Source organism: Sprattus sprattus (assembly GCF_963457725.1).
Source record: "Sprattus sprattus genome assembly, chromosome: 10".
Taxonomy (NCBI): domain Eukaryota; kingdom Metazoa; phylum Chordata; class Actinopteri; order Clupeiformes; family Clupeidae; genus Sprattus; species Sprattus sprattus.
Window position 1 is genome coordinate 16,937,489 of NC_137908.1, and position 16,243 is coordinate 16,953,731.

Here is a 16,243-nt window from a genome sequence, read left to right on the forward strand (position 1 = left end):
CAATGCCAGGACAATACCCTGAACCTTACCTCTGGCAAAAAAGCAGCCCACACATAAAGTACTGGGTTTTATACATTTTACTTTATTGAAAAGACAACGCACATCGATGGCCAGTTTATTCATTCTCCTCGCTGCGCAGTCTGGCATTGGGATTGGTAACCTTGACGGCCAACTGAGCTGCTCTCTCCACAATAAGCTTCCTGTTCTTGGAGGACACATTGTGGGCGATCTCTGCGCAGTGGGTCCTACAGAGAGAAGGAATCGTTAACACAGATAAGTGCCACACAACGACTATAAAAGATGGTTAAAGCTAAACACTGTATATTAAAGAGGATCTTTGCATCCCTAGCCATCCCCAGAATGCATGCTATGAGCAATGCGGGGGAAGACGTTTCAGGAGCTTCCCTCTGTTTGAAAGGATTCTGGTGTAATGAAAACGATTTCAATGTAGAGATTACCCAATTAGTACATTTAAAAAAAGACTGATGCATTCTAAATGATTAGATGAGACATGTCTGAGGGCATCACCACTGCAACCAAGTCTTGCCAGAAGTCAGCGAGAACTGCTTGCTTACTTTTAATTTACAACAAAACATCCAATACATGCTGCTCACAATAATTGCGCATTAAATCCCATGATTACTAATAATCTCAACATGTTCATGTGTTGCAGATTATCTTCCAGCTATGAGCTACGGGAAAAGCTTAAGCTGGAATGGGTATCTCTGCGCTGTTCTCCCTCCTCGGTCAATACCTGACATGAGTATAGAAAACCCTGCAGGTACGATTGAGGAGAAAGACAATTTAACCACTTAAATTCAATAGAAAATAAAAGTCCAACCACCACTCTTCACAATTCTTCTGTACATCAGCTGGAGTTTCAAATTATATTTAATTTAAATGGAGTAACAAGTTTAAAGAACTTAAAACCTACTTAAACCATCCTTAACACTACTCCGAGCACGATATCACAACAGTATCCACAAAAACTGGAAGACTGCCATGACTAATGTGGTACAACATCAAACTGTTCAAGGTAACAGCTACAAGCAGTACAACCCCCATGCCCATTGTAAACAACCCTTCAGGTAGCTCACAACTTCACTTTGTATAAGCTCTACTGAAACATCACACTTACTTGTTGCTCATCATCAGAACTTCGAGTTCTTTGACATTGTGGACGAGGAACTTCCTGAATCCGGAGGGCAGCATGTGCTTGGTCTTCTTGTTGCTACCATAACCAATGTTTGGCATCAGCATCTGACCCTTGAAGCGCCTGCGGACCCTGTTGTCAATACCCCTGGGCTTCCTCCAGTTTTTCTAAAGGAAACACAGCCATCCTTAAAACTGTATACAGGTTCAAAAAGACAATAAACTTAAAGCAAAACAGATGACACCTGCATATTCAGTGTCAGGATGCATTCTCAACTTACGGCGATTTTGACATATCGGTCAGATTGATGCCTGATGAACTTCTTTGTCCTCTTCTTCACAATTTTAGGTTTCGTGAGGGGTCTGAGGGACACCATGGTGACTGTAAACAAGACAAGGAAAATGTTTTATATCATGGACAAGATGTCCTACTATAAGGAACGTGCACACAGCTAGGGAAGAGCCTAACGCTACCTGTCACCTTACATAGATTGCAACTGGTTAACAAAAACCACCAGGCTGACGGCAACTGATAACCGCAATGGCTACCAAATAATTATGCTTAACTATTACAAAAATGATTTAACAGTGTCTTAGACTGAATGCTGCAAGTTAGCCAACTAGCGTGGAAGATAACTAGCCAGCATGCAAGCACATACAAGGTTTGTTTAGCTAACGTTAGCCGCGGTTAGCTACGTTACAGCTTTGGCACACTATTTCTACATTATTGTTCACGCTAACATGTTTAAGGTGCGCTTAATTGCAAAGACTGTTATAACGTTAACGTATTTAATCAACATCTTAGTCCACCGCAGCGCTCATTTCATCGGGTTTCATTGAGGACCGCCATATCCCGTGTAGCTTCATAATTCATCTTTTCTAAAGGAACTACACAAATAACGTCACTTTTGGGACGACTTTCTAAATAACCGAGTGAAATACAGAAGATTGCGCTTATAGAATTGATAAACAAAGAGATGTTTAAAGATTTTACTTGGCTCACCGTTTGGGCTGTCTCCACCGAAGACAGAATTACGAAAAAGGAAGAGCTTGCGCAGGGAGGCCTGGGAAATTGTAAATGGCACCGGAAGTTAACTTCACTTAGTGAAGAAAAAATATTTTAAAATACTGTGTTCAACATAGTTTAAATTAGACAGTCCCTCTTATCAATTAATACTTCAGTTTTCACGACTTAATTATAACAACATTGTTCAAAAGGGATACAATGAATTTTTACAGCTAAGTGTCAATGGTTGTTTCGATGGTTGCAATAATAGCCTATGCGCACGTCGTTGCCCTCTTTTGGAGGGAAGAGTATACTACACTTGATAAACTTTACAAGCCGTTTGTCATCTGGTGGCAGCTGGGAAGTTTGAACACATTAAGCTTCCCCCTGCAGTTATACGAGTAGGCTACCATGACTTATACTACCATTACTATAGAAAACTATAATTCTGTTAGTCTAATATAAACCTATATTCAGGTAAGAAGATGTCTTTGTAATGACTATGATCAGACTTTTAATACAATCCAGGATAATCAGTTTTGAGTCATATTAATTGAATCTTTGCTAACTGTATGGTATTATTTTTAAGTGTTTAAATGTGTCAGTGTGTTTAAAGTGAAAACAACCCCTAATCCCAAATCTATCCTGTGATGAATTTACCTCAAAATGCTACACAGACCATCAGAGAGTGATGAAATGATATACTATATTACATTCTACTCAATACGAGTGCTCAGCTTGTGCATTCAGTCCGCATCTTGGCCATCGCCATCTTCGCTTCAACAAGCACTTCATTTCAGGACACACATCCAAGAGGCAATGGTTTTAGCTACTTAGGCTATGCCATATGGGTGACCAAAGCCCAGATCAATAGGAGACAATGCATCTGTCTTTATTATTGGCCAGATCACTAGTGAGTGACAGACACACTTCAACATCAAAACATTATACAAATTGAAATTTTTAAATAAGTAAGGCTTCATCAGGAGAGTCTTATGGAAATGTAGGTAAACATAATCCATCTCAACATTTGAACAGCAGGATACCAACTGGCAAACTGGCACCACTTTGACAGAGGATAGGCTCGTGAGGTGGCAAAATACAAATGTCAAGAAGGTGCACCGAAACACTGTGAGGTATGTCTGAAATGTGAGCCTGACCTATGAAGTATTTGCCCCCAGTCTCTGAGCTTTGTTCCAATCCCCAGAACTTGCTTTGACATGTTGGGAAATAGGCACATCCTGGCAGTGCAAAGAACTCTTTTTGGAAAATGACGACAGATAGTTGAACATGATTCAGATAGATAGATAGATATGGACAGAAGATTGGTAAACATAATAGTAGATATGAATGATCCAGTACTCAACGCCTACAGGACGTGTATTTATCCTCCAGATAAATCCAAACCAGTAGGCAGTGGGCATTAGAATCAGTCAGGTGGCATTGGGCTTACAATGGTTTGTACATTTATTTAACAAGGATGACATATACTGTACACACACAAAACAGACACAGAATACATCACTGAATACCCCCTTTACACTGCATCATACAATACCCGAGTCAGATGCAAGACATTTCTTCTGCGACCCACTGACAGCAGCTCTAAATCTAACCAGCCAGTAGCAGCAATGTGCCTTTTTTCAGTGCCAAACGCCATTTCAGTGATATAGGATTGGTAGATGACTTCTTCCTAACAATCTCTGACCTGGGGGATTTTCTGCGCATCTTTCAGTGTTAAATGCAATAATAATACATTAAAGCAGTGAGGATTCTAGAACTACAGCTACCTAAAACGCATAAAGAAACAAAAGACACTTCTTCGGTTGGTGGGTGTCACAAAGCAAGTAAAAAAAAAAAAAAAGATGGCGGACCAAACTAGTAGATGGTTGATTTGTACATAAAAGTTCTTTGTTTGACTTTTTTAGCTTAGATTTTTTTTAAAGTTACCTAGGAATAGACACTGTGCAATGTAAAAATCCTGTTATTGTAACTGGAAAATACATCTTAGGGGATTTGCGAGGTGTCTGGGCCAGCTATCTAATGTACGCTTATTTAATTATGTGAGGGATACTGGTTGTTGATTAGCAGCCATTTTACAAGATGGCCACCGGTGCAGGAGTTTTCAGATCAATTCTCTTATTATTATGGGATATAATATGATGTTGATGATCTTGTTACATTTATTAACATAGTTTTTCGAAGTTTTAAAACATTTTAAAGCAATACAAATTCAAGATGGTAGCCATGATTAGCATGAAATTTGTATATGAATATCATATTTGCATATGATTTGGATGATTTCCATATTGGCTCATTCATTTTGTGATGCAGAATTAAAATCAGTAATGTAACATTAGCTCAGAATCCGTTTTGTTCTCACAAATCAAAGCCATTTTCTTAGAGCTTTTAAGTGACAGATATGACTTGACTGTTGCAACAAATCTTGTGTGCATATTTATCACATGCTCTAAATAGGCTTACAAGTAAATAGATACAATTTGAATCTATATCTAAAATTAAGAAAATCACATTTAATATTTTTCTGCCCTATTGATACTCTGTTCTACATAAATAGTTAACATGCTAACGCCAGTTTGAATTGGTAGGTTGTGCAATCTTCTAAGACACTGAACTTTAAGGAAACTTAGTGCAGTGGACATGGTGCCTCTTGAAGCTAAATATCACACCTGATGCCTTGTAGGTCTTTACAATCGAGCCAGAAAGGCCAACCATGACTTACAAGAGGACTGCCAAGTAGCATCAGCCTCTGCAATTGTGTTTGCTGAGCTGGTCCTTTACATCGAATAGACCAGGCAAAATGAGGAAACAGCACCAGTCTTCAAGTTAGCTGAACTTGCCCAGCTCTACCATTCACGAATGGAACAGCTAGGAGTGGAATTTAATAACAGAGTTTACACTACCCGGCTGAAGGAAGGGCTTCTTGCTGAGTTCCCTGATATTCAGGCTTATACAAAGGAAAGATAAATCCTGATGGCCCTTGAAGATGATTTTGGAATTGCTCTTGCCAAAGCCTGTGAACAGGACAACACCAAAGATGTTATGCACGTGCTGCACAAATTGTACGTCATCACATATTTGATGAGGCATCATTGATGCCAAGAGGACTCTGTTCCACAGCTAATACTGACCCTTGTGCATGGTGTAAGAGGGACCAACATAAAAAATCAGATGGCAGAGACATCATCACCCTCAGCACTGGCAATTGCTCAGATTATTCAATTCAACAGTGTCAAGCACAAACGGGAACCAGGCACAGGGTTTGTCAGACTCAGTACTACACAGGAGATAACACACACAAACAAAGGAACTGACTTCAACTGTAAACTCAGATGGGGAACAGCGTCTGCAGGCATTATCAAAAGTGGTTTGCCCTCCACAGTTGCACATTAAGGTGTTCACCGCTGCTGTAGACAACATTGACCATTGACGTGTTCGACCATAGGGACTCTTTACATGGCACTGCAATGTCTCTACTCCAGCATTCCTCCTAGATTGGGGTAGAGGCTGACAATATGTGGGATATAGTGAAGACAAATTGGTGGTAATGTTTGGAGGGTTGCATATTGAGAGGGCATCTCTGAAAATGCTGGGGATGGTTGCAGGGAAGTGGTTGGGTCGAAGTGTTACCACATCTGTGCTGATAGCTGACTCCTTACTCAAAGCAGTCCATGTGTCTCGCACCAGGAGGGCTGATCAAATCACTGCAGCATCTCTGAACATTTTGCAGCATCGAGCTTATAACCAGTATTGCCAAACACAGACTGATGGGGTTCCAACAGAGAGTCGGAAACACAGAGTGGAAAACAGAGAGTGGGAAACACCCCACAATTGTAGTCTACTGGTCAATTGTGCTTGAGCTATAGCTGCTAATGGTGGACTTAGAGCTACGTTCCGCCCGACATGACATTCCACAGGAGGTAATGGCAACAATAGAAATGTTTATCATCCTGCTATGACCGATCCAGCACATTCATAAAAATAGACCATGCTAGAAGAATTTTTTTTTTGAAACGGCACAATGTGCAGTCAATTCCCCCAACAAAGGCGGCCCTAAAGAAGCCTGTTAAGCAGGCATTTGTCTCCTGCAAATGTTCGAAGGGCTGTGTTAAGAAGTGCAAGTGCAAAAAAGCTGCCTTACTGCACAGCCCTCTGTTACTGTGAGGGTGATTGCTGACTCTTCCATGATAGACCATATATTTGGACAGTTCATTTTTTCACATATAGACCTAATATCAATTATCTTGCCTGATAAAATCGAAGGAAACGTTCTAGTGGGCTTAATGTTAGAGTTACCATCTGAATTCAGCTACATGAAAAAAGTGTGATTTGATGTTATGATCCTCAATATCATATCCATGGAACTTTGTTGCAATTACTAACTTTAAACCAATAAACATTATCCTTGAAAAGGTTATTGCATGAATTTACATGAATTTCTCTCTAAATGTTTGAAAAAGTGACATTTGAATATTGTATTGCTTTTTCCCCCATGATAATGCTCAATGTACCAAAAATGAGCAGGATTATAGAACGTGCGACATTTTACTAACTGAAGGGTGATATATGCTCTGTTTTTACACAACCCCCCCTTGCGCACTAAAATCCCCCCCCTTACGTGCTTAAGTGCGTGGCCCAAAATTTCTGACTATGTGACTAAAACACTCCGGCCCTACGCAGCTCGCAAAGACTGTGATTGGCCGGCTAACCACAGCCTTTCACAGAGTCTCACATTTCCGGTTTTATATCATATACAGTCTTTTTTAGACCCATAATTTTTTTAAATCATGAATACCCTGCAGACTGTCTCACAAGCCTTTTCTTATGGATTATGAACAAACATAACAGAAGAGGTCGGAAGACATGAACTCCTTTACAAACCCTCTTTAAACACTTATAAGGACGAAGAAGAATATCCCATTCTCACCCGCGATAGTTTGGAGAGAATGTGCTAATTCACGAACAAATACTTTCATAGCCTATTCATTATTCACCACTTGTGAGTCATGGTGATATCATTCATTGAGTTCATATTGACGTGAATCAATCAATTGCACCCGCGAGTTTGATAGAATGAGCCCGGTCTGCTCATATACAAAAGTTAACATTAACGTGGCGTTAACTTGTGGCCTATGGAGGATTATCGGGGCCAAAACGAAATAAATAAATGAATGGTTAAATACTTGGATAAATACATTATTAGATAACAAAATGAATAAAATGAGATACTAAATATAAAAATGTTACATGTACTCGTGTGTGTATATATATATTTACATTTTCATGTGTTCACATTTATTTATTTATACCTACATTTATTTATTTATACTTACATATATTTATTTATACTTACATATATTTATTTATACTTACATTTATCCACGGTGTAACTTGCTTGCAGCAAAATAAATCTGTCATCCCCCGACACCAAGTCAGGGGGCGGGTTAAAGCCTCTGATTTTTGGTTCAACTTCAATTGACTGCTTTTGACTAATTCAAGATGGCAGCACCCGTATGGAATCAGATCAATGCCATAAATATTTTGTAATCTGTAATATAGATTTTGCATCTGTAATATTGATTTTGTATAGTGAAACCATCTACACTTTCAAAACCTATCTACAGATATGGATTTCAAATACGAAATGTATCTACACTTCCAAAAACTATCTTCACTTTCAAAATATATTTACAGATACGGATTTCAAATACGAAATGTATCTACACTTGCAAAAACTATCTACACTTTCAAAAACTATCTTCACTTTCAAAATCTATCTGCAGATATGGATTTCAGTTACGGATTTCAGTTCGCATTACGGATTTCAAGTACGAGTTACGGATTTCTGTTACGAATTACAAAATCTTTTTGGCACTGTCTTAACTTCCTTTCTAAAGAGCCAATCAGCGCTTTTTGCAGATTTTCTAAAGCGCCAATCAACACATTGTATCCTGTACTGACTAGCCAATCAGCGCTAGTTTGCTGGGAACTGGGAAAGTTGAGTGAAACGGTGTATGCAGCTGTCATGGATCAGAGACCGAGAAATGGCACAAGTAAGAAGTCCTATATTTGGAGTTGTTAATAAAGTCATTGTAAAACGCACAATCAGTCAGTGGTTTGCACTCCACACTTCGTTCCACCTGTTTCAAAGATCCCTGTCGTTGTATGGAAGATATTAGGATCTGCTTTGGTAGCTAACGAAAGCTAACGTTAGCATTTTCGTGATTGATCTCCTATTCACATTTTATTAAGTTAACCATGAACAGTATTCATATGACCCATTATCACGATGAGAACATTTAGCAGACAGACTGCTATTGTCTTGTTCTCCAGACACGCAAAGTGATGGTGGGGGTATACCTTTAAGTGCATCCTCAACAACTGGATAATGACCAGCCTGATTTCAAAACCACCTTGCAATGTCATTTTCGTTTCTTTTCATGGCACTTTGGGGTAGCCTATTTGTAACCATTTTCTGAAGTCTTCTTTATTGTGTATTTTTTGTGGAAGCGAGTTTTCTAGCGTCTCAGTGGAGGCAGCAAGCGAGACCAATTTCTTAGTTACAATGCGTTCTGCACCCAAGCGATCTCTGAATCGCCAGAGCCTAAGATTAACTAAATAGTGCAGGTGTTCATCAGCCCTTTGGGCCAGACATAAGGCATGCTTGTTAAACTTCCCCCAAGGCGTTCGTACACCGAATTTTATTCAAACCATGCGGGGGAGACCCCAGATCTCTCCCTAGGCACAGTAGGCAGGGCGGTGGCAGATTTAGGTTATAAGTATTGAATAATAATGAGCGGGCCAGCAGTTGCCAGCAAGCTAGCACTGATTGGCTAGTCAGTACAGGATACAATGTGTTGATTGGCGCTTTAGAAAATCTGCCAAAAGCTCTGATTGGCTCTTTAGAAAGGCTGTAAAAACAGTGCCAAAAAGATTTTGTAATTCGTAACAGAAATCCGTAATGCGTAACTGAAATCCGTATCTGCAGATAGATTTTGAAAGTGAAGATAGTTTTTGAAAGTGTAGATAGTTTTTGAAAGTGTAGATACATTTCGTATTTGAAATATGTATCTGTAAATAGATTTTGAAAGTGAAGATAGTTTTTGAAAGTGTAGATACATTTCGTATTTGAAATCCGTATCTGTAGATAGGTTTTGAAAGTGTAGATGGTTTCACAGATACTTAATCTATATTACAGATACAAAATCTATATTACAGATTACAAAATATTTATGGCATTGATCTGATTCCATACACCTGGTGTGGATTCAATAAATGGAATATTGCATGCTACAGTAGTCGAAATGTTGGCTGTAGCTGAGGAGATGGAGGCAACTGACAATTCACATTGTTTTTTAAATCATATTGAGGGCTTCGCTGAGATTATATCAACGATATCGGCCCTGACTGACACAGACATAGATGAAAATGTGTTCACGATCCTCAGCAAGATGGTACAGCAGATGAGGCTGAGTGATACAGGCGATAAACCCTGGAGGTGGTCGTACTCTGTTTGATCTTCGGCTGGCACAATTGAACACTTCGCACTCTCTGGCCTGAAAATACAAGATATTGCGAACCTTTTTCGAGTGTACAAGCGCACTATCAAGCGACAAATACAGCAGAGTGGTATCAGGTATTAATAAGAGTAGACTGTGTCTGTGTCAGGGGTATAGATGTTCGGGGTCTGGAGAAAGTAATAGGTAAACGTCCCTTGTCATGACTAAAAGGAGAGCTCCAACTATTAACTCTCTAGTCTGAGAGTTGTCATGTGTTGGCGAGCTTTGAATCTCTCTCTCTGAGACTGTTGTAACGTCATTACTGCTTGACCGTCACTATCTATGTTTACATTATTGTGCCCTATAAAAGATGGTCCTCCGGCCTTCAGAGCGGAGAGAGACATGATTGAGACCTAAGCCTGGTGTTCTGTTGTTTTTTATTGTCAGAGGTCTGGGTTTCTCTCCCAATCTTCAGATTGATAAACGTATTAAAATCCAGAACTCAACTGAACTTAGACCCCGTTTATACGGTGGGAAAACGTATATATTTTTCATTTCAGGAAATCTCAGTTTTTGCGTGTGCACTGGGTCAAACGGAGTTTTAGGTTATCAAATGTCACATATGCGCCTAAAAATGCATTTGTCATGTGAGCGTCCTATATTTACAGTTAGTTTGCTTACTGATCATGGATGCTGTTAAGGTAGTGCTCATTTATACGTTAATGCAAACGCAGGATTGCATTCTTTCAACCATATAACTGAATCTCTCAACCCTTCCCCAGTGTGTGACTGACTATTGGCCTTAACAATGGTATCCCCTGCACTTCCACCAGTGGACTACGAGTTTTACATTCTTGTCTACCTCTTGTAGCAAAATAAACGTAAAGGATCCACATATCTAGGACTCATAGCCAATTTAATGGATTAGCAGCCTACTTATGCAAACCTACAGGTTTGGCATAGTTATGATGGCGCTTGGGGGCGTATATGCGGGTTCATGTTCAGAAACTTTTTTGGAAAACGACCTTGTGTGTACGACGTTATTTTTGAACGGAGGGGCATTCTGTAATTACTGTAATTACTCTATTCTATGTGTAAATGTGGTCTTACATACATAAGAGGACATAAGAACCATGCTACAGCATAACATCCTAATAGCAGCCTGATGCAAACTATGGAAGAAGAGATAGACGTGATGGGGTAACGACAGCGCTACGACTACTACTCGATCGGCCAGTGCACCCATGGCTAAGGCCACATTAAACCCAACATTTCATAACACTACTAGAAATACTACTAGCCTACTACTAGTAGTAGACGAGTTGAGGGCCTCTTAACGCAGCAGCTGAGGGTATGTCTTCTGGGACATTCTGGTATCTTGATTTATTATGACCGCCGTGCGACAGCTAGGTTTAGTCGGAGTTTTTTTTCTGTTTTTTTTTTTTGTTTGCCGATTTTCTGTCAACTGATTCCAGGGACACTGAAACACCGAGGTGCACGAAATTTGGTGGGCATGTATCCCCACTAGATGAGCGTGGATCCATTGATTTTCGTTTTGATCCGTTGCACCCCCGTCGGACTGGACCCGTTTTAGAGAGGGTGGGTCGATTCAGTTTTCTGTGAATAAGTCGAAAACAGTAGGGCTTAGGAGGACCACATTTTTTTTGTATGTTGGTCTTAAGAGGCCACGTCAACCATTCCACTACCACTTATTTCATGATAGCGCCACCTAGTTACAAATGAAAAAGCAAAAATGGAGTGTTGTAAAGCATTTTAATTGTAAGTTGACAAGGTCAGAACTGCACGAATTCGGAGGTGTGGGATCATTATGACACTTTCTGACTGCACGTTAAGTTTCGTGGAATTCTGTTCACGGGGTGGCATGCAATAAATTGATTTATATGATTATACACCAACTGGCCTGTAGGTGGCGCGACACAGTTTTCTTCGAATATCCCGAGAACCGTAGGGCCTTGGAGGGCCAAATTGTTCTTGTATGTTTGTTTCAAGGGGCCATGTCAACCCATACCATAACCAGTCATTACATGTATAGCACCACCTAGATAAAAAATGAAAAAGCAAAAATGAATCGAATTTATGTCGTTTTAATCGAATATATGTCAAAGTGCTCGGAAAATTACCAAATTTGCCAGGGACATCAAGCATGTAACCGTCCATCTTCGGTAGAGTTTTTGTCCATGGATGAAGCAAAATGGCTCTGTAGCGCCCCCTAGAACATTGCAAAAAACCCTGCGCATTGGGGTTATTTTGGCGTAGCTTGACGGAATTCGGTACACATCTTCATCATGCTTGGAAGCACCAAAAAGTCTCTTGACGCCATGGTGGCAGGTCCACAGGAAGTCGGCCATTTTGAGTGGAAGATGCGTTTTGACGGCGTTTGCACACCTCGCATCTGATCGAACTCCTCCGACAACTTTAATGGTAACGCCTTGAAATGTGGTCCGGCTACTCTTCAGCCATGGGCAACTAAAAGTTATATTGGATTTTCTCATTAGTCGGAAGGTGTGGGCGTGGCACACCCTCAAACTTTGCCAACTTGTTAGTGCTTGCCACAAAACACAAAGTCTCTTATAACTCAATTGTATGTCAAAGTGCTCGAAAAATTACCAAATTTGCCAGGGACATCAAGCCTGTAACCGTCCATCTTCGGAGTTTTTGTCCATGGATGGAGCAAAATGGCTCTGTAGCGCCCCCTATAACATTGCAAAAAACCCTGTGCATTGGGGTTATTTTGACGTAGCTTGACGGAATTCGGTACATGTCTTCATCATGCTTGGACGCACCAAAAAGTCTCTCGACACCATGGGGGCACAGGAAGTTTTCATTTTGAGTGGAAGATGCCTTTTGACGGCGTTTGCACACCTCGCATCTGATCGAACTCCTCCGACAAATTTAATGGTAACGCCTTGAAATGTGGTCAGGTTACTCTTCAGCCATGGGCGACTAAAAGTTATATTGGATTTTCTCATTAGTCGGAAGGTGTGGGCGTGGCAGACCCTCAAACTGTCTTAGGGTGGACACTGGCCCGAACCCGTACATATGCCTGTACATATGCCTGACTGATATCACCTATAGGGCCACCTGTTGGTGGTTGGAAACTTCACTTTGTTTCCACACCTCTTTATGTGACCTGTTTTAACAAACTACATTGCAAAAGAAAAATATACTAAAACAATCCACAAAAAAGTAGTACACAAAACATTACATTACCAAATCATCAAAATCTATCACAAATAATTCCTTTAAAGGTGCATTATGCAACAATTATGCTTCAGGATTAGGGTTAGGATAAGCAGTTTAACCTTAAAATATAGCAGGGTCGATAGGCATATAACTGCGTTCTGTAGTTTCGCCTGCCGCAGCCCGCCGACCTGACTTGTTTACCTTCTGCCGATCTAGTAAGTAGCTTATTTGCCGTCTTGCTTAGTCTTGTGTTGCACTTGCTTGATGTTTGACTGTGTAAGGACAGTCGTTGAGTAACTAGTTTGTCATAATGTCAAAGTCAGCACATTTCAAGAGATTTTAGTTTTAGCTGCTAGCATACCTTTAGTGAATAGCTATTGATCCTTATTGCACCTTTAATACATAAAAATGAAACATAAACCAATGTACACACACAAAACACATAAAAACACACAAACACACTGACAACCATGACTCATTCTGTGTTAAAACCTACTAAACAGTTCGGCGGTCATATTTTGTAACGCTTTGCGCTACGTCTAGTTTAAATAATGCTCAATAACTTTCATTAAACTAAATCTGGCGCTTGGCATCCATAAACGCCAAAATTCGGTATCCCTCTGGATCGAATAGAGCCTGAACTAAACTCCTTGATTCTCTCATCTAAATCATCGACGTGCCTACTAGACCCTATCCCCACAAAATGACTTAAACATGCACTTCCCTTATTAAGTGAGACATTACTCAATGTAATGAATAATTCACTAATCTCAGGCTACGTCCCACAATCTTTCAAAATAGCAGTGAGAAAACCATCTCTGAAAAAACCTAACCTTGATCCCGATAATCTCGCTAACTATAGACCCATATCTAACCTCCCTTTCTTGTCAAAAATACTTGAAAAACTAGTTGCTAAGCAACTTACTTCTTTTCTACAACAAAACAAAATTGAAGAAACCCTCCAATCCGGTTTTAGGGCCCACCACAGCACTGAAACGGCCTTAGTCAAAGTCTTAAATGACCTACTAATCGCATCTGATCATGGGTGCACCTCAATACTAGTTCTCCTAGACCTTAGTGCTGCTTTCGACACTATAGATCATCAGATCCTGTTACAGAGACTTGAACATCACGTTGGCATCAAAGGCTGTGCCCTATCTTGGTTTAGATCTTACCTCTCTGATCACCATCAATTTGTTCATGTCCATGAGAAGTCGTCAAATCACACCAGAGTAAGCTACGGTGTCCCACAAGGCTCTGTCCTTGGACCACTGCTCTTTTCCCTCTATATGCTACCCTTAGGTGCTGTCATAAGGAAACATGGCATTAACTTCCATTGCTATGCTGACGAGACCCAACACTACCTATCAATGAAACCTGATGAAATTGTACATCTACCCAAGATAGAAGCTTGCCTCCATGATGTAAAATCTTGGATGACTAACAACTTTCTGCTCCTCAACTCTGATAAAACTGAGGTTATGCTTGTAGGCCCAGATCAACTGAGAACTACACTATCTACCCATCTACCCACACTCAATGGCTTCCCAACACCCAACACTATCATCGAAAACCTTGGCGTAACTATCAACCAAGACCTCCTACTTGACTCACACATAAAACAGATCTCAAAGACATCATTTTTTCACTTACGCAATATTGCCAAAATTAGAAAGGTTCTATCCCTCCAAGATGCAGAAAAACGAATCCATGCATTTATTACTTCCCGCCTCGATTACTGTAATGCTCTCCTGTCCGGATGCAGCATTAACACAATTAAGAGCCTTCAACTTATACAGAACGCCGCTGCTCGTACACTCACCAGAACTAAAAAATATGAACACATCTCACCGGTACTCGCCTCGTTGCACTGGCTCCCCGTCAAAAGTAGAATCGATTTCAAAGTACTCCTGCTAATATATAAAGCCCTAAACGACCTGGCTCCAAACTACCTCAAGGAATTAGTCGTCCCCTATTGCCCTCCAAGGCTGCTCCGTTCCCAGAGTGCAGGCCTCCTGGTAATTCCAAGAATACTAGGAGGCAGGGCCTTAAGCTACTCTGGAACAATCTCCCTGCCTCCATCAGAGATGCAGACACCGTGCCTATATTCAAATCAAGACTTAAGACATTCCTCTTTAGTGAATCCTATAGCCAAAAGTAATCGCGCCAAAAAACCAATCATCTGCTGTACCAGCCACCCAGACATATCCGAACCCAAATAATGTTGAATAAAAATCTAAATTAAAATATTACTTGCAATTTAGTACCGCAACATCATATGTGTTTCCTGTTTGCTGAGTGGATGCATGTACGGCCCCGGCAAACAGAACACAACCGAAATCAAAATGCTCAATGCCAGCAAAACTAAACATATCTACCAGCCATCCAGACATCCAAACCCAAATAATGTTTCACTCTTGTTCACTCCTCTTTCCTTCTTCCACTCTTCTTTCCTTCTTTCACTTTTCTTTCCTTTCTTCACTCTCCTTTCTTCTTTCCTTCTTTCACTCTTCTTTCCTTTCTTCTTTCCTTCTTCAACTATGATTTCCTTCTTTCACTCTTCTTTCTTTTCTTCTTCCACTCTTCTTTCCTTTCCTCACTCTTCTTTCTTTTCTTCTTTCGCTCTTTTTTCCTTCTTCCTCTCTTCTCTCCTTTCTTCACTCTTCTTTCCTTCTTCCACTCTTCTTTCCTTTCTTCTTTCCTTCTTTCACTCTTCTGTCTTCTCTTCTTTCCTTCTTTCACTCTTCTTTCTTTTCTTCTTTCCTTCTTCCACTCTTCTCTCCTTTCTTCACTCTTCTTTCCTTTCTTCTTTCCTTCTTCCACTCTTCTTTCCTTCTATCACTCTTCATTCCTTTCTTCTTTCCTTCTTCCACTCTTCTTTCCTTCTTTCACTCTTCTTTCCTTCTTCAACACTTCTTTTCTTTTTTCTATCCTTCTTTCACTCTTCTTTCTTTTCTTCTTTCCTTCTTCCACTCTTCTTTCCTTTCTTCACTCTTCTTTCTTTTCTCCTTTCCTTCTTTCACTCTTCTTTCCTTCGTTCACTCTTCTTTCCTTTTTTCACTCTTCTTTCTTTTCTTCTTTCCTTCTTCCCTTCTTTTTTATCTTATTTCCTTGTTTCGCTCCTTCTTTCACTCTTCTTTCTTTTCTTCTTCCTTTCTTAACTTTTGCATTTCATGCACTGGTATTTCCTTCAGGAAATGCATTTTCTAATTAATTTTGTTATCTAATTATGTATTTATCCAAGTATTTAACCATTCATTCATTTATTTATTTAGTTAGGCCTATTTAGTTTTGGCCCCGATAATCCTCCATAGTGGCCAGCACCATTGTAGGTACAAGCATTGACAACATGATGAGATTC

The 16,243-nt window shown here is 40.1% G+C and overlaps 1 protein-coding gene across 1 annotated transcript; it reads right to left on the bottom strand.

Annotated features, from left to right (window-relative positions):
* Window positions 1–59: 59 nt before the first annotated feature.
* On the bottom strand, window positions 60–2,211 carry rpl32 (ribosomal protein L32). Its single transcript, XM_080846849.1, has 4 exons — window positions 2,156–2,211; window positions 1,434–1,534; window positions 1,139–1,320; window positions 60–245 (listed from the first exon to the last, which is right to left on the bottom strand). Exons 2-4 carry the CDS (start codon window positions 1,527–1,529, stop codon window positions 116–118), a joined length of 408 nt encoding a protein of 135 aa, XP_080702975.1. The 5' UTR covers window positions 1,530–1,534; window positions 2,156–2,211; the 3' UTR covers window positions 60–115.
* Window positions 2,212–16,243: the final 14,032 nt, after the last annotated feature.